At 39.8% G+C, this 24,102-nt stretch overlaps 1 protein-coding gene across 6 annotated transcripts in view; it reads right to left on the reverse strand.

Moving 5' to 3' along the window:
• CAMSAP1 (calmodulin regulated spectrin associated protein 1) overlaps positions 1 to 24,102 on the reverse strand; it is a 96,898-nt gene that overhangs the window by 3,897 nt on the left and 68,899 nt on the right. For 3 of the 6 annotated variants that reach the window (XM_038744632.1, XM_038744634.1, XM_038744630.1), the window contains 12 exons: positions 20,800 to 20,941; positions 16,514 to 16,653; positions 16,341 to 16,437; positions 14,927 to 15,104; positions 11,955 to 12,046; positions 10,772 to 10,856; positions 8,093 to 10,535; positions 5,838 to 5,974; positions 3,801 to 4,009; positions 3,179 to 3,281; positions 2,483 to 2,598; positions 2,141 to 2,259 (listed from right to left, as the gene is read on the reverse strand). In XM_038744632.1, coding sequence (XP_038600560.1) covers positions 2,141 to 2,259; positions 2,483 to 2,598; positions 3,179 to 3,281; positions 3,801 to 4,009; positions 5,838 to 5,974; positions 8,093 to 10,535; positions 10,772 to 10,856; positions 11,955 to 12,046; positions 14,927 to 15,104; positions 16,341 to 16,437; positions 16,514 to 16,653; positions 20,800 to 20,941 — 3,861 coding nt within the window. Of the gene's footprint in view, positions 1 to 2,140; positions 2,260 to 2,482; positions 2,599 to 3,178; positions 3,282 to 3,800; positions 4,010 to 5,837; positions 5,975 to 8,092; positions 10,536 to 10,771; positions 10,857 to 11,954; positions 12,047 to 12,793; positions 12,936 to 14,926; positions 15,105 to 16,340; positions 16,438 to 16,513; positions 16,654 to 20,799; positions 20,942 to 21,971; positions 22,005 to 24,102 lie in introns of those variants that run through there. The other 3 variants (XM_038744633.1, XM_038744631.1, XM_038744635.1) reach the window with 3 other exon arrangements.

Here is a 24,102-nt window from a genome sequence, read left to right on the forward strand (position 1 = left end):
GAAGCTTCACCATGAAGTATTTTAAAAACTGAACAAGTTAGGCCTTTTTAGCCTGCTAAGACAAATGCAGAAGGTGGTCATTGCCTGAAATCTATAAAACCATAAAGGGTGTGGGCTGGGGAAAAATGGAATTTTCATTTAGCAAATTCCATTTCAATAAATGGTATTTATGGATGGCTTCCTTTTTGCATATCACTGTACTAAGCACTTAGGAGAGAATACAACAGAGATGGTAGACACTTTCTATGCTCTCAAGGAGCCTACAATATAGTGGGAGAGATCAATCATATTTTTTGAGCACTTACTGTGTGTACAGCACTTGGGAGAGTACAATATAATGGAGTTGGGAGACACGTTCCCTGCCCACAATGAGCTTATAGTCTAAAAGGGGAGACAGACATTAATATAAATGAATTACGGATATGTACACAAGAGCTGTGGGGCTGAGGGAGGGGTGAATTAAAGGGTGCAAATCCAAGTGCAAGGATGATGCAGAAGAGAGTGGGGGCAGAGGAAATGAGGGTTTAGTCAGGGAAGTCTCCTGGAGGAAATGTGCTTTTAATTAGGCTATGATGGTGGGGAGAGTGACTGCCTGTCAGATATGAAGAGGGAGGACTTTCCAGGCCAGAGGAAGGACATGGGTGAGGGGTTGGTGGCAAGGTAAATGAGACTGAAGAAATGTGAATAGGTTGGCATTACGGGAGTGAAGGTTATGGGCTGGGTTTTAGTAGGAAATCAGCGAGGTAAGGTAGGAGGAAGCAAGGTGATTGAGGGCTTTAGAGACAATGGAAAGGAGTTTCTGTTTAATACGGACGTAGATGGGCGTCTATTGGAGAGAGAGAGAGAGAGATATATATTAAAATAAATTATAGGTAGGAGAATCATCAGAATATAAGGACAGGTACATAAGTGCTGAGGGGTGGGGGTGAGGTAACCACATGCTTAAGGCAAACAGACCCAAGTGCACTGGTGACAGAAGGGAGGGAGAGCAGAGTGGGGGAAATCAGAGGTTAGTCATGAAAGTTCTGTTGGACTAAATATGATTTTAGTAAGTCTTTGAAGATGGGGTAATAACTGTGGCACTTGTTAAGCACTGTGGTAAATTCAACATTAGTAGATCGACACAGTCCCTGTTTTACATGGGGCTCAAAGAGGAAGGAGAAGGATTAGCATATCCCAATTTTACCAATGAAGACAATGAGGCCTAGAGAAGTTAAAATAGCTTGCCCAAGGTTACAGAGCAAGGAAAGGGCAGAGCTGAGATTAGAACCAGCTCTCCTAAGAATAAAAACTAATTACAGGACTTGTTAAGCATTTACTATGTGCCATGCACTGGATTAAGCAGTGGAGCAGATACAAAATAATTAGTCCTTGTCCCACATGAGTCTCACAGTTTAAGAGGGAGGGAGAACAGATACTGAATCTCCATTTTTCAGATGAGGAAACTTGAGCCCAGAGAAAGTTAAGTGACTTGCCCAAGATCATATAGCAGGCAAGTGGCAGAGTCTATGCTCTATGTACTGGGCCATACTGCGTCTATCTATACAGGTCAAAAAGATCAACAGGTTCAAGGAGAAGATAAACCAATATAAGGACAGTCACTTTAATTCAGTCTGTCTTCCCAGCTAAAATATAAGCTCCTTGAAGATAGGAATCATGGTTTAAATAATTTCGATGCATTCTCTCAAGCAACTAGTATAGTGCTCTGCCCACAATATGTACAATGCACTGCACACAGTAAGCGCTCAATAAATAAGACTGACTGAATGAATGAATGACTGTGCTCAATAAATACACCTGACGGATTAATGAGCAGTTTAGATAAAGTTAGAGATGTTATATGGCATGTTTGCAAACATTAGAATGGGTCCCAAAGACGGCAATGATCACATGGTTGCTCCAAGATACCTGTGCCTCTGTCAGAGACAGTGGGATTGATCTAGCCTGATGCAGTGATGGCATTTTGTGTGTTACTGAATTCCCTTTTTAGGTTCTTGACACATGTCTGAATATTGAAGATGCTTTTTAATGAACTTCTAATTGTAAATTTCCCAAAATAAAAGGTCTTCCTGCTTGTAACTGTATTTTTTATCATTTATAAAATCCAGTTCTTTAAACAGCTAATACTGTATGTACTTGCCTCCAATATTGAATTCTTGTGAGGTTCGTTCACTTTTCCAGCCAGACAGCAATGAGATATAGCATTGTGAATAATTGGTTTGTTTGACTTGCTACTGGGCTCTTTAAAGAGTTTGGGACCTAAAAAAGAGTGAAAACCAACAAGAAATCAGGAATATGAATGCCATGAAAATTGACCAATTGTAGAAATACATTTATATCTCAGAATTACCAGTCTCAGCATGACAGATAAATGGGACAATTCAAACACTTGTAATAATCAAAGAACACCACTGACTTTAAAGTATTGTGATGAGGAGTTGAACTTTGAAGTGATGAAGGACTCCACATGCAATAATATTACCTGTGTATTCCGCCACTGAAGCAATTGAAGATGCTGTGGAAGCATTTTCCCAGTCTCTTTCAGTATTTCTGCTAGGATTCCTGCTCAAAATGGGCAAGGATTCCATTGATTCAACACTTGAAGAGAGAGAATGGCACAAAGGTAAAAGTGATATTAGAAGGTGGTTTGGTGAATGCCAACTTGTTTGGCCACTCTGCCCACCTTCCAAACCTTATTAAAATCACATTTCCAAAAGGCCTTACCCAACTAAGTTTTCATTTTCCCCTTCCTTCTACATCACCTATAAACTTGGATCTGTACCCCTTAAGCAACTGATAGTCACCCCACCCTCAGTTCCACAGAATTTCTGTACATACCCTGTAATTTATTTTAACGTCTGTCTCCCTTTCTAGAATCTAAGCTTCATGGGGGCAGGGAACGGTCTCCCAAATCTGTCCTATCCCAAATGCTTAGTACAGTGCTAGGCACAAAGCAAGAGTTCAATAAGCACCATTGTCTGATTTGGATAATTGTAAACACGGAATGTATGTTATTTGCCGCTCAATCAGAAGAGAGTTTTCCAAGAAACATTAACATATGAGTCCCTCTCGTATGTTTAAGTTTGTAGATATAGTTTTGGTTTTAAAAAATTCTCTTTAAAATCTAAACACATGGCTATTTTCACCTAAAATAATCCCTATTCTGAATCCGCCTTACCGCTGGGATGGAGTGCCTCCAGAATGTACACTTTCAGCTTCTGTAGTTGCCGCAGACGCCAAGGACAGGCTGGAGCCAGACTGAGCGCTACTTAGGTTATCGGCTATTTTAAGAAGTTGAAAATAAAAACACGTTTGTAAACTTGGATTTGCTCTGAACACAGCTCCATACTCAGATGCACTGGATAAAAGTCTGCATACACATGGACGTCTATTAATATCTATTCACACTGTTAAACTGCCGTTTTCCCAGAGCGGGGGTTTTGGCTGTTTTGCGATACAGCTTTGTTGGGAAATTAGGGGAAGATCTGATAATTCACATCTTTCTGAATAAAACACAATGCAATATCGGAACAGAGAGTTCTGCTTGTGTGTGGGGTATCATTTAAGGCATACATATTATAACTTCTCAATTGGAGCATCACACTCAATGATGGCTTATCAGAGGGAGAGGTCAAAGTGGCATCTGCTGCTGTTGAGTGAACCAAGGATTCAAAATGGCACATCTTTGAAACAAAGTTTACTACTACAGCAACATTGTGAGTTTTCTGTAATGCAGGATTCCTTCCAAAATATAACCCCTGTTATCGGAGAACTGACCATTCACAAATGTAACTACTTACGCGTTGAAGAACATTTTGTTCCAGAATCACTGTATGATTCTTCCCGATGGACAGATTTGGGGCGTGTTTTTTTCAGTTTTGATTTGGGTTTGGTGAGTCCTTGCTCTTCTAAAATCTGTTGTTGTTTTCTTCTCAGGTATTCCTGTTTGATTAACTCTCGTCGCGCTTTTTCCTCTTCTTTTCGTATCCTGTCTTCTTCCGCTTTGCGCCTGAAAGCAATACGTACGGAATTCTATGGCTTTCAAAACAATTTCAAGTTAAGAAAGGATCTGCTTTGCTGATTCCAAGTTGGAGCATACGCCAAATCATCTCAAACTAGAAACAAAAGGTAAGACCAAAGCTCTGGGAACCAGAAGGCCCAAGTTCTAATCCTGGCTCCGCAAATGGTAGCCTGCAGGGCCTACGTCTCGGGGCCTAAACACCAGGGGAAATGCAGACAACCAAACCTGACAATTCAGGCTCTAAAGTGGATTTTTTTGGCCTGATTTCTCCAGGTGAGCATTCTGCATGAAGCAAATTAGCCAAATAACTGTCAGTCTCCATTTTACTCTGAACTGTGAATAGACTGTGAGCCCCACATGGGAGAGGGACTCGATTTGCTTGTATCCACCCCAGAGCTTAGCAGAGTGCCTAGCATACAGTAAGTGCTTAGCAAATACCATCATTATTATTATTATCCAACCTCAAAATGTACACAGACTATTACACTGCACATTCCAAAAATTCATCTTAACATTACACCAATCAGGTAAAGGTTTATGATTGAGAGCTACCTAAGGTATCTCACACAGTGGACAGGCCTAGCAGGAATCCTGGAAAACAGCTGGCCAATTTGGGCAACAAAGACCGAGGTGACTACCAAGGCAACCCCCTGCTAGGTTAGAGAAGCAGTGTGGCTCAGGGGAAAGAGCATGGGCTTTGGAGTCAGAAGTCATGGGTTCTAATCCCGGCTCCGCCACATGTCTGCTGTGTGACCTTGGGCAAGTCGCTTAACTTCTCTGACCCTCAGTTACCTCATCTGTAAAATGGGGATTAAGACTGTGAACCCCACATGGGACAACCTGATCACTTTGTAACCCCACATGGGACAACCTGATCACTTTGTATCCCCCCCAGCGCTTAGAACAGTGCTTTGCACATAGTAAGCGCTTAACAAATGCCAACATTATTATTATTATTATGGGGCTATGACTCTGCATCAGTCCACTGTGCTGTGGCCATTTAGGCCATAAATGGATATTGCCTCTGCCTGTCCTTTGCCATATGCTGATCCCTTCCCATCTACTCATTTGTTCATTCATTCATTCAATCATATTTATTGAGCGCTTACTGTGTACAGAGCACTGTACTAAGCTCTTGGGAAGTACAAGTTGGCAACATATAGAGACGGTCCCTACCCAACAACGGGCTCACAGTCTAGAAGGGGGAGACAGACAACAAAACAAAACATGTAGATTTGTTGTACTGTGTGGCCAAGCCAACTAATGATAACAATGGTAATAACGCAACTGGCAGGGGTGAGAGACTGCAAGTAGTACTGTGCAAATCACTAACACTATATCAATTCCTTCACACAGGTTCTCAATCCAAGTCTTAAGACTAAAGTTCACATAATTCAAAAGGGGAGTCTCCACTGTCACCATTTGTGTGATCTTTAGTAATCTCCTCTGGTAACTTATTCTCACATTTCAGTGGCCTAACAAGAAGTTCTTCAGGTCTATTTTAAATCCCTCCTGCTGAAATGCAAAAACAACTTGACCCAGTCATCAGTACAATAAGAATTCTCTAAAGGGTTGAAAGGCTAAAGAGTAAGCTACCACTTGGTTTCAGATGCACCATGCTAAACATTAATGCGCTATTTTAAATACAGGAATTGAAATGTTAAATATTTCAATGGTTTTCACTCATTCTACTCTTGTCTTCATTCAAAACCTCTAGTTTATGTCATCCATGTTAACAGAGGCAAATGCTCTAAGGCCTTTTGAATTGTTGGCCCAAGGTGAAGTTTTGCTTGACATTTAAAAATACTGTGTTTACCTGGCTTCGTCTCTTTTTAGCTCAACTTCTGCTTCAAGTTGCTGTTTCCGCGCACGGGCTTCTTCAGCTTTGCGCTGCTGTTTTAAGAGGAATGCTGCCCGTTTCTTAGCTAGCTCATCTTCTGCTTTTTGTTCATCCTGAAAGGTTGAAATATCTTTTTATGTATAGCAGACGTGTATGTAAAAATTATTTTAATTGTTAGAAAAGATAGTACAAACACAAATGATGACAAAAGAGAATCAGACTGTGATTTCAAAGCACCAGAGGGAACACAGACAACCAAACCTGACCATTAGGGCTCTAAAGTGGATTTTTTTGGCCTGATTTCTCCAGGTGTGCATTCTACATAAAGCACGTTAGCCAGATAACTATCAGTCTCTATCTTGTTCTGATTAGTGAAGACCCAATATCAAGAAGTATTCAGACAACTACATAGAATATTACAAAAATTCAACTTAATACAACATTATTCCAAGCAGCATTTATATATCCTTCAACTGTTTCTCTACCTACATGCAAATTATTTTAATGTCCCCTTCCCAGATGGATTAGAAGTACCTTAGAGGCAGGGCTGTCTACCTACTCTGTTGAACATTCCCAAGTGTTTAGTAGTGCTCTACACACAGTAAGCACTCTAATACCTTTCTTTGACTGATGTGTCTTTACAGAATGCATATTAGTAATAAATAAGACGTTGTCCATCTCAAAAAGCACTAATCTTTAACCTGATTACAGACAGCCACACTGTCTGTACAGGAGAAATAATGGCCTATGGTAAAATCTAACCTTTAAGTAAAATCCAGATAACTTTGTACAAACAATTTACCTATAAAAATGAACACTCCAAAACACAAATTCTCCCGTCAAATTTAAATGATTTATTGACATGATTCTGTGATTCTTGCAAAGATACTCAGAATTGCTCTCTAACTTCCTTAATTTAGAAGCAGTATCGCCTAGTGGATAGAACAGCATTTCTATCAGGAGTCAGAAGGATCTGGATTCTAATTCCGCTCCACCACATCTCTGCTGTGTGACCTTGGGCAAGTCACTTCACTTCTCTGCTTGTACCTTCTCCAGAGCTTAAAATAGTGCCTGGCACATAGAAAGCGCTTAACAAATTCCACTATTATTATTATAATTCTCCATAAGTACTATTATTATTATAATTCTCCATAAGTCGGTATAGCTGCAGCTTTGTTTTAAGATTCACATTGTATCTGCTTAGAGACTCATTAGTCATTTACTTCAAACTATTAAGATCATTTTTTTTTAAAAAAGAAACTTTTATAACACAACTGAATTATAATTTACTTTTGCCTTAGTTTGTATCATTTTTGGAAAAAAAAATTAGTTTATTTACCAGTGGCCCTTCCCCACACTTTATTTAGCTTTACCATTCTTTTCTGATTCTGACTTTTGTAACAATTAAATCTGTTGAATCTGTCTCTAAGTAGAATGCTTAATTACCGGTATCCCCATTACTGGGATCTCCCTTCTTCCATGTCCCAAAAAGGCAGTTTCCACATGCCTTAATGAGAGGAGTAAATGGAGTGCATCATCAAATCTTAGAACACTTGACTTTACATCAGCCAGACCTCAGGTCTCCCCACATTCAAATCCCTCCTAAAAATCCCACCTTCTCCACGTTTTTCTGATTAATTTCCGAGCACCTTGAGCCTTATCATCCCTTCGGCCAACTCTAGTGCTTACAAATGTGTTTTTACCCCCTCCTTAGTAAGACACGCATATCTCTGTAAGCTTAATTTATTTTGACTACAAGTAAATAGCTTTTGTGTTTGTCTTCCCTTCTGGGTGTAAACTTCTCCTGGGCAGGGAACGTTTTCACTTTTGTTATTCTGGACTTCCCAAGCCTAGTACCGTGCACCAAACCAAGTGGTCCCTCAATAGATACTGCTACTTCTACTCTTCAAACACAGATATAAGAATTTCACTTCTATTATTTCATGGAGTATCACAAATTTTATGAAAGAAGCTTGGGGCAGGCGGAGCTAATTTTATGAATAGAGTTAATGGAATCTTTCTTTCTCCTACCTCTTTACTAAAAAAGGAGGGGAAGCGGCAGAATTTTACAAGGCAAAACTGTTCCTTGAAAATTTAAACTGACATCTGCGACGTCACGTTTTCTCTAAAGTTATGGATCTAGATTCTTGCTAGGAAACTGAAAAAAGGTCCAAATAATCAAAATCATTTTTCAACCCCACCACTAAAACAATGCTCAGGTGTGCACTGACCTTGAAAAAGAAGCCAACACCAGGCTTCTGATCACATTCGTTTATTAAATCCGCCGAGCTATCCTGATTCTCTACTTCTCCCTCTTCATCTGGCGCCTTCAAATCCGACAGATCTACTTCAATGAGATTAGCCTTGCTCCTCGACGGTTCTTCCACAGGAACATTTTCTTTTCCTGAGCCCTCTGAAGAGTTTAACCCTGTTTCTTTTAAACTGTTATTCACAACTTCTTGGCTCGCTTGTTCAGACAGAATGTTTGCATCTTTGGAAGTGGACAAAACAAAGGACCGCTGGTTACTCTCATCATGGAGCCTACAGCTATCAAAGAAAAATTTTTCTTGGCCACCGCTTCCATGGTCAGGGGTATTTTCAAAGGACGCTTCTGTCGGTGTCCTTGGATGGTTATTAGGAGGAAATGACCTTAAATGGGGCAAGGTTTCCACACTTGGTGTTGGGGTTTTAATACGGGATGAGCTCTGCTGCCGGTCTTTAGCAACTTTGAGGTCAGCTGGCCGTGTTGACCGGGGACTCCGTCCCTGACCGAATCGGGGTTTCCGATGACCGGTCATTCCAGGTGGGGAGAGGGGTTCAACAAAATGGATAGCCGGCTTGACCTTTTGGTCCTGAGAGTTGTTTCTCGCAGTTGGTGTTGGTACCGTTGGGGACTTCAAAAGAAGCTGTTCTTGTTGTTGAGATATCTTTAATATAGCTTGTTGGAGCGAACTAATGGTTTCGTTCAGCTTTTCAATAGAAAGGTCACATTCGTTCATGTCAACTACCTCCGCAACATTTTCCTCTAGGAGAGCAGCAGAAATCATCTTACTTTTCTCAAGTTCATTCATAGAAGCAGTATCTTTAGGTTTGTGTTGCTGAACAAAAGCTACGTTTTCCTGGATTTTCATTTTTATCGCCTCTTGTGGGTCATTGAGGAGATCTTCTCTCTCCTCATCTTTTACAAGAAATTCTTCAGTTTTAGAATTTCCCTCATCGAACTCCTCACCATTATGCCTAGAATATTCTTTGGAAAAGTGTTCCGGTTTAAGTGGCTGCGGAACAACCTCTGCCTTGCCTTTTTTAACTACGTGCAAAAAAGCTGCTTTACCCAACTTCAGACGCTGTCTAGCAGAGAGAGCCTCCATTTTTTTCTTCTGAGCTTCGATCGCTCTCCGCTTCTCCTCTAATTGCATATGGAGTTGAACTAGTTCCGAAGCCAAGAGATTTGCGTGATCTTTATTTTGTCTGTTAGGGCTCTGTTCTCTCTTTTGCTTCCATGTAGTCAGAGGGGCTGGGCAGCATTCTGATGCATCTGGGGTGGTCTTCTGGGAGCTACTGGTACTGGATTTTGCTTCATAGCTATTTAGTCTCTGGAGTTTCCGTTCTGCAAAGCTCGTCATTCGTACGCTACCACTAGCCATGGAAACACTGCTAAGCTGAGAAATAGTACTCAGGCAAGGACTTGAACGCCCGCTGGCATCATCCTTGTCTTCGTGCTCCTTCACTTTCATATCCTCTTGAAGTTTTGCAGATTCTTCCTCGCCTACGTATTTTACAATAGTGACTACCGGAGTGTCATCTCTGATTAAATCTTGTTCGGTATCTTCTATATCCAGGATATCTGAGTCCGAATCCTGTCTTATCATAGCCCATGACATATCCGGTCCATGGGAATTAGCACTTCTAAGAGAGCTGACATTTACTTTGCCAGGTACATCTTCTTCAGCTTTGGTAACATGAAGAAAGAAGCCTTCAGCAGAATGTTCCTGAGGTAAACGGTCTAAACCATCACGAACCAAAGGTCTACAGAGTTCTAATCCAGTTTCCATTGAGCGAAGCCCTGAATCAGCAGTAGCAGAATCTGTGCCAAATTCCGAACTAGGGATTGGAGTAAAAGTTCTATTGAGATTGTGATCAATGTGATTGTTACTTGTCTTCTTCCGACCCGAAGGCTGATGTCCTTCATTAAGTCTCTTGGTCATGAAATTCCTTTGTTTCCCTTCTCCACATTCATCCTCCTTGTTAATAATCTGTTTCTCTTTTGCTGGTTTCAGTACTGCCGGCATTAAGGGCTCCAAGAAAAAACTCTCAGGTTTACTTTCTACAGGCTCCATTTGACTTCTGGGAGAACGGGCACTTGCAACTAAACTGGAGGCCCGACATGACGTACTTGGCAGTTCTAGTTCACCTCGGATGGGAACTTCATCTGCCCTAATTAGGGCAACAAGTTCTTCATCTTCATCCTCAATGTCAACATTATTCAGCAAGCTTTTCCCATTAGTTTTGATAGATGCAGGATGGGGCTGATGTTTTGGGGTAAGATTAACGATATTAGAAGCCAGACTGTCTTTGCTGATAGATCGAGCTAAGCTAATGCTATCACCAGAACCAGGGTCCATGTCACTGCTTGTGGCATGATGAAGAGCAAAGGGCGTTGGTTGAGACAAGGGTCTAAAAATAAGGGAAGGAAGAGAAAAATTACTCAGGTACCAAGTACCCAAAGTATCAGCTCTACACAAAACGATACTTCAGTTTGAAATCCTTCAAAGCAGTCCACTGCCTTTCCCCAGCCCATCCCATTCCCCACAAAAGAAGACACTAAAATCTTGATGTTGTACATACCCTTCAGAGTTAAACGTATATTTCACAAACAGGTAAATTCACACAGGACAAAGAGGATAACCAACCTGGGCCTTTTTTCTGGCCAGGCTATTACTGCAGTACGGGGCTGCCCATCAACGCGCGTCAGAGAATTGGAACGATGTCGCTGATCTACAATTGAGGGGAGGAGAACAAGTGAATCTTGTAAATGGCAAATAATTTTACACCATTTTGAACGATTCTATGCTAACTTTTTCAACAGGAGATGGCAGCATCAAGCAGAGAACCTGGTAGCTGGTTTCAGCATGAAGAATTTATTGCTTCAATAAGGCTTAAAAATTTCAATATGATAAAAGAAGTGTGAAGTCCCACAAGCTGAAACACGGTAGCATGGAAACATCTTAAGAGGCCTAATTATAGCATCAATTGACCAACTTAATATAACTTCATCACCCCTTAAAAAACGGGGAACACCTCAGGAAACAAAGCCACAATTTCATTCTAAACCTTAGCATTGGAACTTTTAATCAGATGTTCTCAAGCATTGGAAAGCTATTCCCTGTATTATAACTCCTTAAAAAAGGAAAGTTACATGTTCAGTCAATGTATTCAAAAGGCGCTAAGGTTAAAATTATTTCAAAAGTTGAGGCTGAGTCCAAATGTTTCTGGTTTACTGTATACCCAGAGAAAAATATTAAGACTGATTAAGGGAGTATGCAGCAAATAAGTGGAGGAGAACTGAACCATTTAAAGGTTCATCTACTCCATGTTCACACCCTAAACAGATCATTCAGACCATAAAATCCTCTCTGGGCCTAAATCATATGTTAGCCATCTACCAAATGATTTTCTCCAAGTAAATGGTTCAACTGGGTAATTCACATGATTCTGGATCATGAAATATCTGTTTAACATAACTTCATGGATTAAATAAACATTAATTTTTCAATCCTCCATTTTACATGTGCTGGGAAGGCCTAACCACTGCTACTCAATATAATTTCATATTTTAGAAAAGAAGCTGACTACGTTTTCCCACAACCACCAATTACTCATTCATTCATTCAATAGCATTTACTGAGCACTTACTGTGTGCAGAGCACTGTACTAAGCACTTGGGAAGTACAAGTTGGCAACATATAGAGATGGTTCCTACCCAACAACGGGCTCACAGTCTAAGGTGATTTGATTTAAAGGAAAAAAAGAGGGGAAGCAACATAAATCGACCAGGGGAGGGGAAAGAAAAGAACAAAAATAAAAAGGGCTTACCTGAGCCATCATCTCCCTGTAACGTTTTCTGTTGTTTCTGTCTCAATGGCAATAAAGGATGGGATGGACTAAAGGCAGGGGCTCCCTTCCCACTAAATGCAAAATATGAGAGACACTGATTAATACTGTGCCCAATGGTCAAATAAACTGGCAAAATAAAAGAGAAAATTGGAGGGGAAACCAATTCAGATCTTCTCATTTCAAATTTTGAGATTCATCCTCATAAAAATGGACTGAAAAAATTCAAATAATTCTAAACTGGAGAGAGAAAAATCTAAATATTTTAGGAAAGTAAGCTTGGAAAGTGCCCTGAAACCTATTGTTTGGAACAAGATGTAAGAGAGCAAATTCAAGTACGTTGCTAAAACAGAGAAAATAAACAGAAACATTTTTAAAGTCAAGGATTCTTAAAAATGCAATTCTTCAAAAATGAATAAGGTTTAATGAAGTATAAGGAAATCAAAACTTTTAAACATTAAAAATAATTACACAAGTAATTTATGGCATAGAATGGATGTCTAATATCACAAACACTAAGATCTTATTACAATTGCACAAGGATCACAATTTTATGTAGTGACAACAGTGCCTCTGAAAAGTGACAACTTATAAAATGTCAAAACTCAGTTATCTATATTGGCTTGATTTTCCTATGTATATTAATCGTCTTTGGTAAACAGTCTATGGCTTGATCAACGAAGAGCGAAATAGCTTATGAAATCTGCAAATAATTTCAGATAATATAAAGGGAAATGACAAAACCAGTTCTGTCAGAACATGTTTTCATTATGTGTTTAGGCTAGAACACTGTTAGGGAATGGTCTTTCAACCTTGAGCACCTGCTTGGATTCAGGACACTGCACGGCCAGAGGAAATGGGCATGAAAATATGCATCAGAAGTGGGAAAAGTACAGTACAAGCTTTCCTTAGTAAGAGGTTTGTGCAATTGCACTCCTTGTGTTTGGCGGGAACTGAGTATATCTGAAATAAAATCATAACAAAATTTAGGAAGCTAGATTATTCAAATCCTCAATGTAAACTCTCCCCAAAAACCTAGATTGGGGGTGAGGGGGAAGCCACTCTCCTCAAAATAGTTATTTTTTTCCCAAATTGATATCAAAACATTATATTGTTTCCTACAATCAATTCATATTTCCAGGTATTAGCCTGACCCAGTAAACCGTGATTACCAATGCCTTTACTTAGCAAATCCCAGTTACATTACATGCAACCACCAACTACTGAACTACACCATATTTCTTCATGTCTGAACTATTTAAATATAACCTTTAAGATATTTTCTTGTTGCTTATCAACTTGAGCTAATAAACCTTGGCATACAAATTTTTACAAAATGGTAATAAGATGCTCCCAAAGATTATCTCTTCATTAAATGATCTGTGGATAAAATATCTAAATGCTGACCAAAATTCATTCATTCAATTGTATTTATTGAGCGCTTACTGTGTGCAGAGCACTGTACTAAGCGCTTGGGAAGTACAAATCGGCAACATATAGAGACGGTCCCTACCCAACAGTGGGTTCACAGTCTAGAAGGGGGAGACAGACAACAAAATTGGACCTCTTCTCCCAAATACTTTATGTACATCCCCATTAAAGATAAAAGACTCCTCTTCTGAGTACAGGATCACCTCATGTCATATCTAGTAAGTGGCATAAAACAACACTAGCAGAGTTTCAAAAAAACCCAAAAAACCCCACAAGCCCATAATATTTACTTGTCAAGTATGTCCAACTCCCTATTAACTCAAATTGAAAAAGGATAGGCAAGACGATTACTTTGGACTGATCCCAAAGTATCACAGGGATGCTCGTTTGAAACTATAAACAAATGGACTCCTGGCTTTGAAACTGCCTGCTCGTGCATGTCTCCTGATGAGCCTTGATGTTAGTCCGACTGGAAGCAACTGACATTGGGTTTGGGGGAGGTTTTGACACACACATTTTCTTTCTTTTGTCTTTTTTTTCTCCCTCTCCCTCTCCCTCTCTCCCGGGCAGAGCCCTGGTCCTGACAAGTATCCCCTAGTTTGTGGGGAGGAGGGAGAGAGAAGAGAGAGAAAAACAGATGACTGATCCGAGGAGAGACAAAGAACCTTGATATTATCTTTTAATAATGCAGAAAAGGATTACTCTGCAGTTCCCAAGGCAGCACGTGGGAATGTGGCTCCAAAAGCTTTAGCCCCATCTGGGCAAGTTCACCTTGCCAATGTTGTTGGACATGAAGGGTTGAATATATCCTGTGCAGATTTTGGTAAGAGACAGTTTCTCCAACAAAAAAAATCATTTCAAAAAATATGTAATACGAGGTACAGATCCAGTCAGAAATCAATAGGCTTGGTGTTTTTTCACCAATTACCATAATGTGGATCGGTGCCTGTTTCATTTGGAAAGACTTTGACTATCTCCATTTTCAGCAAACTATGCATATTATTGTAATACCTGTGGCCCTTTACATTGTCTTTGCTGAATCACTGAACAGCCTATTAATAACAATAATAATAATAATGATGGCATTTATTAAGCGCTTACTATGTGCAAAGCACTGTTCTAAGCGCTGGGGAGGTTACAAGGTGATCAGGTGTCCCACGTGGGGCTCACAATCTTAATCCCCATTTTACAGATGAGGTACCTGAGGCACAGAGAAGTGAAGTGACTTGCCCAAAGTCACACAGCTGACTTTGTGGAGCCGGGGGTTTGAACCCATGACCTCTGACTCCAAAGCCTGGGCTCTTTTCCACTGAGCCAGTTTCAAAATTATTCCTTTAATCTGCAATTATTTCACCTACCTTCGCATCTCCTGTATTTCCCTGCCAAACGCCTCTGCCTTCCGGTAGCCAATTTTAAAATTTCACCCAAAATCTGGACTAATCCTCCTCAAATCAGCCTCAGAATGACCCAAATGAAAAAGGGAAACTAGAAGGTGACGCCTTCACTGAGAAAGACAGACTTACAGATAGTCAGATTCTTCAGGGTGCAGGTAATACCTGTTACAAGCTTCCGGGGGGAGTTGAGCGGAAGCCTGGGGTTCTGCTGGGCTTGAAGAAGCCGGGCTTGCCATGAAACTTCGTTTCGTTGCGTTGGAAATGGGAACAGGTGGACGATTGCTTTTTTGATGTAATATTGCTTTAGCTGCACAAAACACAGATTTACAGAAAACTTAGTGTTTCTCCCAACCTCTAAAGAGCCTGGTGAGAAACGTGGAAAAGTTAGCCTCTAACATCTCCTTTCAAAACTGTAATTACTGTATCGACCAAAGGGATCATAAGTGAAAATAATTAGAACACCCCCCAAGAGTAACCATTCAGCAGATAATACAATGAAAGAGATGCATCTGAATTAGGAAATTTAGGAATACTGCACAGCCTAGAGAGGATGAACAGCTTGCTGTAATGTACTTTCCAAGTGCTTACTGCAGTGCTCTGCACACATTAAACACTGAATAAATACAACTGAATGAATGAATGCACAAACTGAAACCTCCAACCTCCAACCTAATACTTCACCCAAGTTCTCAAGCACTAAAAGGACAACATAGAAATCAGAGGATGTGCTATGGCACCATGAACTCAATAACATCTTAGTTTAAATTTATTATGCATAAATAATATAGACTAGACAGTAAGCTCATTTGTGGGCAGGGAATGTGCCTATCAACTCCGTTATACTGTACTTTCCCAAACACGTAGCACAGTGCTCTGCACACAGTAAACACTCCATATATACGATTGATTGACGGATCCCAAAGTCTCCCAAATTGCAAAAGAATGCCTGTAACAAGAAATTATGGTCTCTCTAACATTATATTGTTAGATGTAAATGGGTTTTGTTTCTTAATACGAAAACTTGAGAAACTGTGAGGATGCAAAAAATTCCCATAGGAATTGTAAGATTATTCCCTCCAAAGGGGTTACAATACTATGCGCCAAGCACTGTACTAAGTGCTGGGGTAGATACCAGATTATCAAATTGGGTACAGTTCCTGTCCCATACGGTGCTCACAATCCAAATAGGATGGAGAATGGATGCTGAATCCCCATTTTATAGATGAGGAAACTGAGGTAGGGAGAAGTGACTTGCCAATGGTCACACAGGAGGCATGTGACAGGCATGTGACAGAGCTGGGATCAGAATCCAGGTCCTGACTCCTAAACCTATACTCTTCCCAAGGAGCCATACAAAAACTCACTTAAAATTACTTACGTAAATTGTGTGCTTTTATTTCCCAAAGTATGGTTAAAAACCTTAATTTGTAATTTACATAATTTACATACAACTATATGTATATAGAGAGACGTGTGTGTGTGTGTGTGTGTGTGTGTGTGTGTGTATCACATAGATCATCAAAGCAGACTCTTAGCCACTCACCATCTTTTATTTCTTGAATATCCCTAGGCTGTACGAAGTCTGGCTTAACATTCTCAAACCACCAGAATAGTTCAGCAATAAAAACCATCACATTAGGCTAAAAGAAAAGAACAAGTATAAGTGGATTACTTACTACTTCGGTTTAAAACTTTGTATTTAACCATATTTGTTACCTTCAACACTAAAGGAGCATACAGCATATCTTCCAAGGTGAGATAAAAGCATTTGTTTAGGTACTCATTTGAGAATTCTCTCAGAAGCTGGATATTATAAAGACTATCTGCTATGGACGTCACTTCCTTCAAACAAATATCTGGAGGGAAGAAAGACATTTGAAATTTATTTCAAGAAAAGTTTTGCTTCGCAATCTTTTTCACTAACAATTCAATACTAGAGTTCAGGGGGAAAAAAGCCTAAGAACAGCAACATATCACTAAACCACAAAAATGGGGTCAAAATCTCTGAGGACCAGCACATCTTTAGGGCAACATTCTTTCTAAAAACTATAATCACCGTTCTCCAAGTCTTCAACACTTATATGGATATAACAGTCTTTCTAAAAACTATATTCACCTTTCTCCAAGTCTTCAACACTTATATGGATATATATTTCTCCAAGTCTTCAACACTTATATGTGTGTGTGTGTATATATATATATCCATGGATATATATTTCTCCAAGTCTTCAACACTTATATGGATATATACATATACATACATATATTTATATATATGTATATATCCATATAAGTGTTGAAGACTTGGAGAAAGGTGAATATAGTTTTTAGAAAGACTGTTGCCCTAAAGATGTGCTGGTCCTTAGAGATTATATTATAATATGTTATATATCATATATATATATATCCACCTGTAATTTATTTTAACATTTGTCTCCCCCTCTAGTCTTGTGGGCAGTGATCGTCTATACCTATTATACTGTACTCTCGCAACAGCTTAGTGCTTCAGAGACAATAAGCACTCAATATATCTCATTGATAATTGCCAGAGACAGAATTTTGAAGAAATAAAAGTATTCTTTCTGTTCCACATAATTTTAAGGAGTGATAAGGATACATGCTGGAAGAGGAGGAGAAGGAGCATGAGAATGAGATCACATAGCAGTAATAGAGAGTTCCTTCATTGAAAAGGGACTGCTGAGGGAATTAATACACTTGACTGCCTACTGTAATGCAGGATTTACAAGAGTGCAATAGAATAACAATGATAATGATAATTTTGGTATCTGTTAAGTGCTTACTATGTGCTAGGCACTGTACCAAGTTCTGGGGTAGATACAAGTGTAATGGGTGTGACACATTCCCTGCCCCATGTGGGTCTCACAGTCTCAATCCCCACTGTACAGATGGGCTAACTGAGGCAAAGGGAAGTGAAGGGATTTGCCCAAGGTCACAAAGCAGACAAGTGGTGGAGCCAGGATTAGAATCCTTGACCTTCTGACTCACAGGCTCACGCTCTTATATACTACACCATGCTGCTTCCCGTAGAAGAGAAGCAATAACAGGTACCCTCTTACCTCTCTCTTCCTTCTCCCCTCCCTTCCACCCTTTTTCTTCCTCCATCCCTTATGACTAGACTTAATATTTTATGTAATGAGCATAACCGCCCCACCCATGCTTCGAAGGTAATAAAAACTGTGTGGGAAAAGCAGAACAATAATATAATATGGCTTGTTATCCTCCACAGAAATTTCATGAAAATGGATCAGATTTCACAAATAAAACGGAGCCACCTGAAGTATTAAAATATAAGTGTGGTTAATATCTAAAATGTATATTTGAACGAACCTGAAGAAAAGTTTCTTACCAGCAGAATCTACTGTGCTCAAGATTCTACTGGGGAAGGGACTTTTCTGCTTTTCTGTGGGAAATACTTTTTGTTGGGGGCAACAACCTGCACAACGAAAATGTACCAAGAGTGGGGACTGTGTCTTACTGACTAGCATTTTTAGGTTAAGCATCACTGGATGCGCCTAAGAGCCTGGCCCTGATACCATGTCCGCTTGATTGATAAACTGCATTCCAGATTTTTCTAGCCTTTCCCTCTACCCTACCACTGCGGGACTACTAAAGGAAGCATTCTAGGGGTAAGCTTATAAAGGTGAGAAAGTGAATGCATAATAAGTACTTAACATCCTTGGAATTCTCGGTAATTGAGAAAACACGCATGGTCGTCCGAATCTCCCAGACAAAAACTAATTCATGCATGGGCACAAACAAGTGGTTGCAAGCTAATTCCAAAGTGTGTCATCAAATTAAATGTATACCATTTTCGTTTTGGCCTGAATGAAAAACGGGTCCCTTGCAAATTTGATATACATGTAGATTTCATCTGCTCTTAAAGGATGACTGGTTTTGTAGCATTTAGATTTGATTCAAGGCTCTCCATCACCTCACCCCCTCCTACCTCACCTCCTTTTTCTCCTTCTACAGCCCAGCCCGCACCCTCCGCTCCTCTGCCGCTAACCTCCTCACTGTGCCTCGTTCTCACCTGTCCCGCCGAATGATGTGCATATAGCTGTAATTCTATTTGTTCTGATTATTTTGACACCTGTCTACATGTTTTGTTTTGTTTTCTGTCTCCCCCTTCTAGACTGCGAGCCCGCTGTTGGGTAGGGACCGTCTCTATACGTTGCTGCTGACTTGTACTTCCCAAGTGCTTAGTACAGTGCTCTGCACACAGTAAGTGCTCAATAAATACGACTGATTGATTGATTGAATGAATGATTCCTGATAAGCCATTATGAGGAATATTTCATAGAACTCTAGGGTAAAAAGAGTGCATCCAGGCCTTGCATAAGGAATCATTCTCTTGAAAAAGAGAAGCAGCCTTATTTAGTGGATACAACATGCGCCTGAGAGTCAAAAGGGCCTGGTTCCAATGCCGGCTAAGCCACTTAACTTCACTGTGCCTGTTAAACATCTGTAAAATGGAGAATAAGACCATGAGTCCCGTGTGGGACAGACACTGTGTCCAACCTGATAAGCTTTATCTACCCCGGTGCTTAGTACAGTGCCTGGCACATTGTAAGTACTTAACAAATACCATTAAAAAATACAAATGGCAGCAGAACAACATAACCATTTGGGGGATACTGTATGCACAACAACAGTGAACTGAGCAAGCATTAGAAGTTTCCACGAGAAATGTACATTTTTTTCCCTGATATTATGTTAACCTGTACAGACATGAAAACTTTAGGTTTTCTGCACGCCTTATTCCAACAGTACAATATTTTTTCATAAGTTCATTCTACCCAAACCCCATAAGCTTTCGCTTGAGGCAGAAGTCGGCATTCTACACATTTGATGAGAAAGTAACCAAGGCAAACTAATTCATTCATTCAATCGTATTTATTGAGCGCTTACTGTGTGCAGAGCACTGTACTAAGCGCTTGGGAAGTACAAGTTGGCAACATATAGAGACGGTCCCTACAAGACAACGGACTCACAGTCTAGAGACTGTGCTTATTAAGGAAGCAATGTGAACTTCCTGACCCCTCCAACCTGATTTTCAACCCTTTCGCTCTAGCGAAACTGTCCTCTATAAGGTCACCAATGACTTCCTTCTTGCCAAATCCAACAGCTTCTTGGCTATCCTAATCTTCTTCAATCTCTCAGCTGCCTTTGACACTGTGAACCAGCCCCTTCTCCTGGAAGCATTATCTTACCTTCACTGACACAATTCTCTCCTGGTTCTCTTCCCAACTGCTTCTTTTCAGTCTCTTTTGGAGGTTCCTCCTCTGCCTCTCACCCTCTAAACTGTGGGGTTTTCTCAAGGCCCAGTTCTATATACTGCACATACACCCACTTCCTTGCAGAACTCATTCACTCCCAAGGCTTCAATCTCTATGCGGATGATTCCTCAATCTACTTCTCCAGTCCTGTTCTCGCTTTCATTCTGCGCAGTCCTGCATTTCCTCCTGCCTTCAGAACATCTCTAGCCTTCTAACCTTCACCTCAAACTTACCGTGTCCAAATCATCACTCCTCATATTTCCACCCAGACCTGTCCTCCCCCAGAGTTTCCTCATCATTGTAAATAACATCATCACCCTCTGTTTCACAAGCCCTTAACCTTGGCATTATGCTCAACTCATCTGCCTCATTCAACCCACATATTCAGTCTGTCACCAAATCCTGCCAGTTCTGCCTGCATAACATTTCTATGAATGTTATAGAAATTTCTATGAATGGAGCAGAAGCGAACATGTCCACTAATTCTGTTGTACCCTCCCAAGTGTTTAGCACAGTGCTCTGAACATAGTAAGTGCTCAATAAGTACCACTGATGATACCACACAAATATGGGTACTGTTCCTTCAATTGCCCAGACAGACACAAACAACATTTACAATAAGAAATGCTGTATCAACTCATGCTCTATTGGTTTCAGTTGATCTTTTAAACGTGCTGAAGGGGAAAAATTTAATTATCCACTCACCATCCAGTTTCATTTGTTCTGGGCAATAGTAATGTATCACAGCTAAAAGAGCAGCACCGTCACTGCCATCTTTCATGAGATCTTCCAACAATGGAAAGTAGGGCAGCTGCCTACTTGAAAGATGTTCTCGTCGATAGCGAACCTGTTTTTAATACACAGGAAAGTGTTTTCTTAAGGGATAATGCATTGCTATACATACACTTCAGAGCTATCAAGAATTCATCACTCTTTTTCAGTGAAGGTTGGCATGGCAAACCAAGCAGCTTGCATTTCCCACATTGGTTAAAAGTAATTTGTATCCACACACCCGAACATTTAAGACATCAACCTCGTCTGTTTTTGGCTTGATTATATGAACATCATAGCCTTAACTATTTAGAGGTGGCCCTCAAAGATAAGATGGAGGAAAAGGCAACAGCAAAATCCAATCCAAAATGATCTGAAAATGTAAATTGACTTTAAACCAATGAGAATCAATACAATTATGGAAGCTGTTATACTTGCAAATCAGAAAGACCCTTTAATACACTAAATGCTGTCTACTGGGTTTAACCTTTTCCTAAAGAGAAACATACAAATAGCATTACTATGCAGTTTGATTTTTTTTAATGTTATATCAAGTTTTCAGAAAATGTGGTAACCATCACCAAGCAAAAGGCAACTAAATTCATGCAAGGCTCCTACATAAAATAAATCTTATTCAGTTTTCATAAGTCTGCAAAAGATAAAAATTGTACAAACGCACTATTACGATAGAAGGGCCATCAACTATTTAGTCTAATGTGCAAAATCAAACTGCATAATGGAATCTCATAGTCATGATTGAGAATACACACAAGTTTAAGGAAAAGTAGTACAATTATTTTCTTGGTTCTTGATCTGGTGAGAAGTGTTCTTTGGTTTATCATCTGATCCAGATTTCTAAGATTTGACAGGACAGCTCAAGAAAACTTCATGAGCCCACTTGAACATGGATGTATTTTGAGAAGGGTACAGGCTGAGATAAAGTATATTCCAAAAGAACAAAGGTTAGTCCTTTGTAATTTTCATATAATGGAAATTATTTAGTAGAAATCACTTAGTAACAGCACATACTGATACCATGTCTAAGAAACACAAGTTCATGAATTTGAGATTTATAATCATGCATAACAACTCCAAAACTAAAATACCTGTTCCAAATGGTCTGTTAAAAAGTTTCTTGTCTATGAGAAAAAGTGTCAAAAGAAGACAAAAAATATTTGACTAAGCATAGTAAAGTTAAAAGATTTAACTACTTTGGTAAGCACTAAATTTAGTACTAAAATGTAAAAGAGTTTGTAAACTTTTTGAAGGTAGGGACCATGTCTAGTCTATTGTAGTCTTCCAGGTGCTCAGTACAGTGCTAAGCACAAAGTACTCAAATACCACTGACTGACTGATCTCTAAAGGAAGAGTAAAATAAATTTACTAAATTACAAGGGGATAATCTTCGTTTTTTGACACGGCTTATTCTGGTTCATCAACAAAATCTGTGGGTCGACACAGATTTTAACTGGTTTCTCTCAGCCTGAAGCACTCCATAAAAACAGAATGTGAATCATACTGTACCACCCAAGCAAAGTCCACAGGTTCCAGCATGCAGAGTGCAACAGCATGCATCAGATCAGGCTTACATAAAAAGAACAGTAAGACACATACGATGATAGTTAACCAGATCAGATCAGGCTTACACAAAAAGAACAGTAAGACACATACGATGATAGTTAATCAAGGTCATGAAAAAGATCTGATACTTTGATGATAGATGTGGATATTAAATCACTGAAATGAATCTCCCAACTAAGGTGATCTAGTTAGTTCTTAAAGCAGCCTCGCAAGTAGTTTTAAAAAAATCTTCAAGGAGATAAAACTTTTGAAAAGAAACCATTCAAGCAACTTGTTCCTACCCTTTCCATCATCAAAATCCATTTACTGAGACTCGACAGGGTGCATGGCACTGTACTGGGGCTATCACAGTTACTTTACATCGAATGACATTATTAGCCTTACGAAAACACCAGTGCTAAGGAACACTTTCAGCTTGTAGGCAATCTTACGCCTTCTGAAGCAAGCTCGATTTAAACCCATTTAATGTGGGCTATAGCTAAACTGCAAAGCATAGCCTCACGGAAAGAGCACGGGCCTAGGAATCAGAGGACCTGAGTGCTAATCCCAGGGCCATCACTCGCCTGCTGCGTGACCATGGGCAAGTCACTTAATATGCTCTGTGCCTCCATTTCCTCAACTGTAAAATGGAAATTCAATATCTGCTCACTTTCCTACTTTAGACTATGAGCCCCGTGAGTGAAGGGGTCTGTGTCCGACTTTGTGTCTATCCCAGAGCTTTAGAACAGTGCTTGACACATATAGTAAGCACTTAACATTAAAAAAACTATTTAAATTTCAACTGTATAGTGAAAAGGTCAAGGTGTACACCCAACCACACTGCGCTGAAACAAAGCCTATGGTTTTTTTGCGGCATATCTCATCTTATCCTCAGGACATCCCTATCAAGTGCAGGTATTATTATCCTATTTTACAGAAGAAGAAAATAAGGCCCAGAGAGGCTGACTTGCCTGAGGTCACACAGCAGGCCTGTGACAAGAGCAAAGACAAGATAGAACCCAGGACTCCTGACTAGCTGACCTTACCACCTAGAAAGAATTAATTTATAATATTTATATCAATGTCTATCTCCCCATCTAGATGGTAAATTCCTTTTGGGCAGGGAACATGTCCACCAATTCTGTTGTACTCTCCCAATCTCTTTGTACAGTGTTCTGCACAGTAAGTGCTCAATAAATACCATTGATCGACTGGTTGATTAATGGTACTTTTTGATGCATTTTGTTGTTCTTAAAACATTGCAACTAGAGACAGTGGCAAAAGTGGCGGTCTGCTAATTTGAATGCTGGGAACTGACCACTGTCTAATTTCCTTTGTGCTCAGAAATCTACAGGAATAATTTGTTCAAATAAGGGGACTAAGTCAAGAAGGGAAGCACAAACTGATGACAGAATGGTGGGCTGAAGATGATGTGGGTCCTGAGGGTGATAAGAAGATTTTCAGGAAAGGACAAATGATGTTTTAAAGTCAAATCACCCACAGCAATCATATTTCTTGTAAGTGGAATAACCATTCCACAATTCATAACTTCTAAGTGACAAGTCACATGGGAAGTAACATCAGTGAGGGAAAGTCAGTTTAACCATCAGAGAACTAGGCAACTCAGTAAACTCATTAATACTTTGAGCTTTAAGTTAAAAGGGCTGACGTCCAAAT

This window comes from Tachyglossus aculeatus, chromosome 4 (genome assembly GCF_015852505.1).
Source record: "Tachyglossus aculeatus isolate mTacAcu1 chromosome 4, mTacAcu1.pri, whole genome shotgun sequence".
NCBI classification, from domain to species: Eukaryota; Metazoa; Chordata; class Mammalia; order Monotremata; family Tachyglossidae; genus Tachyglossus; species Tachyglossus aculeatus.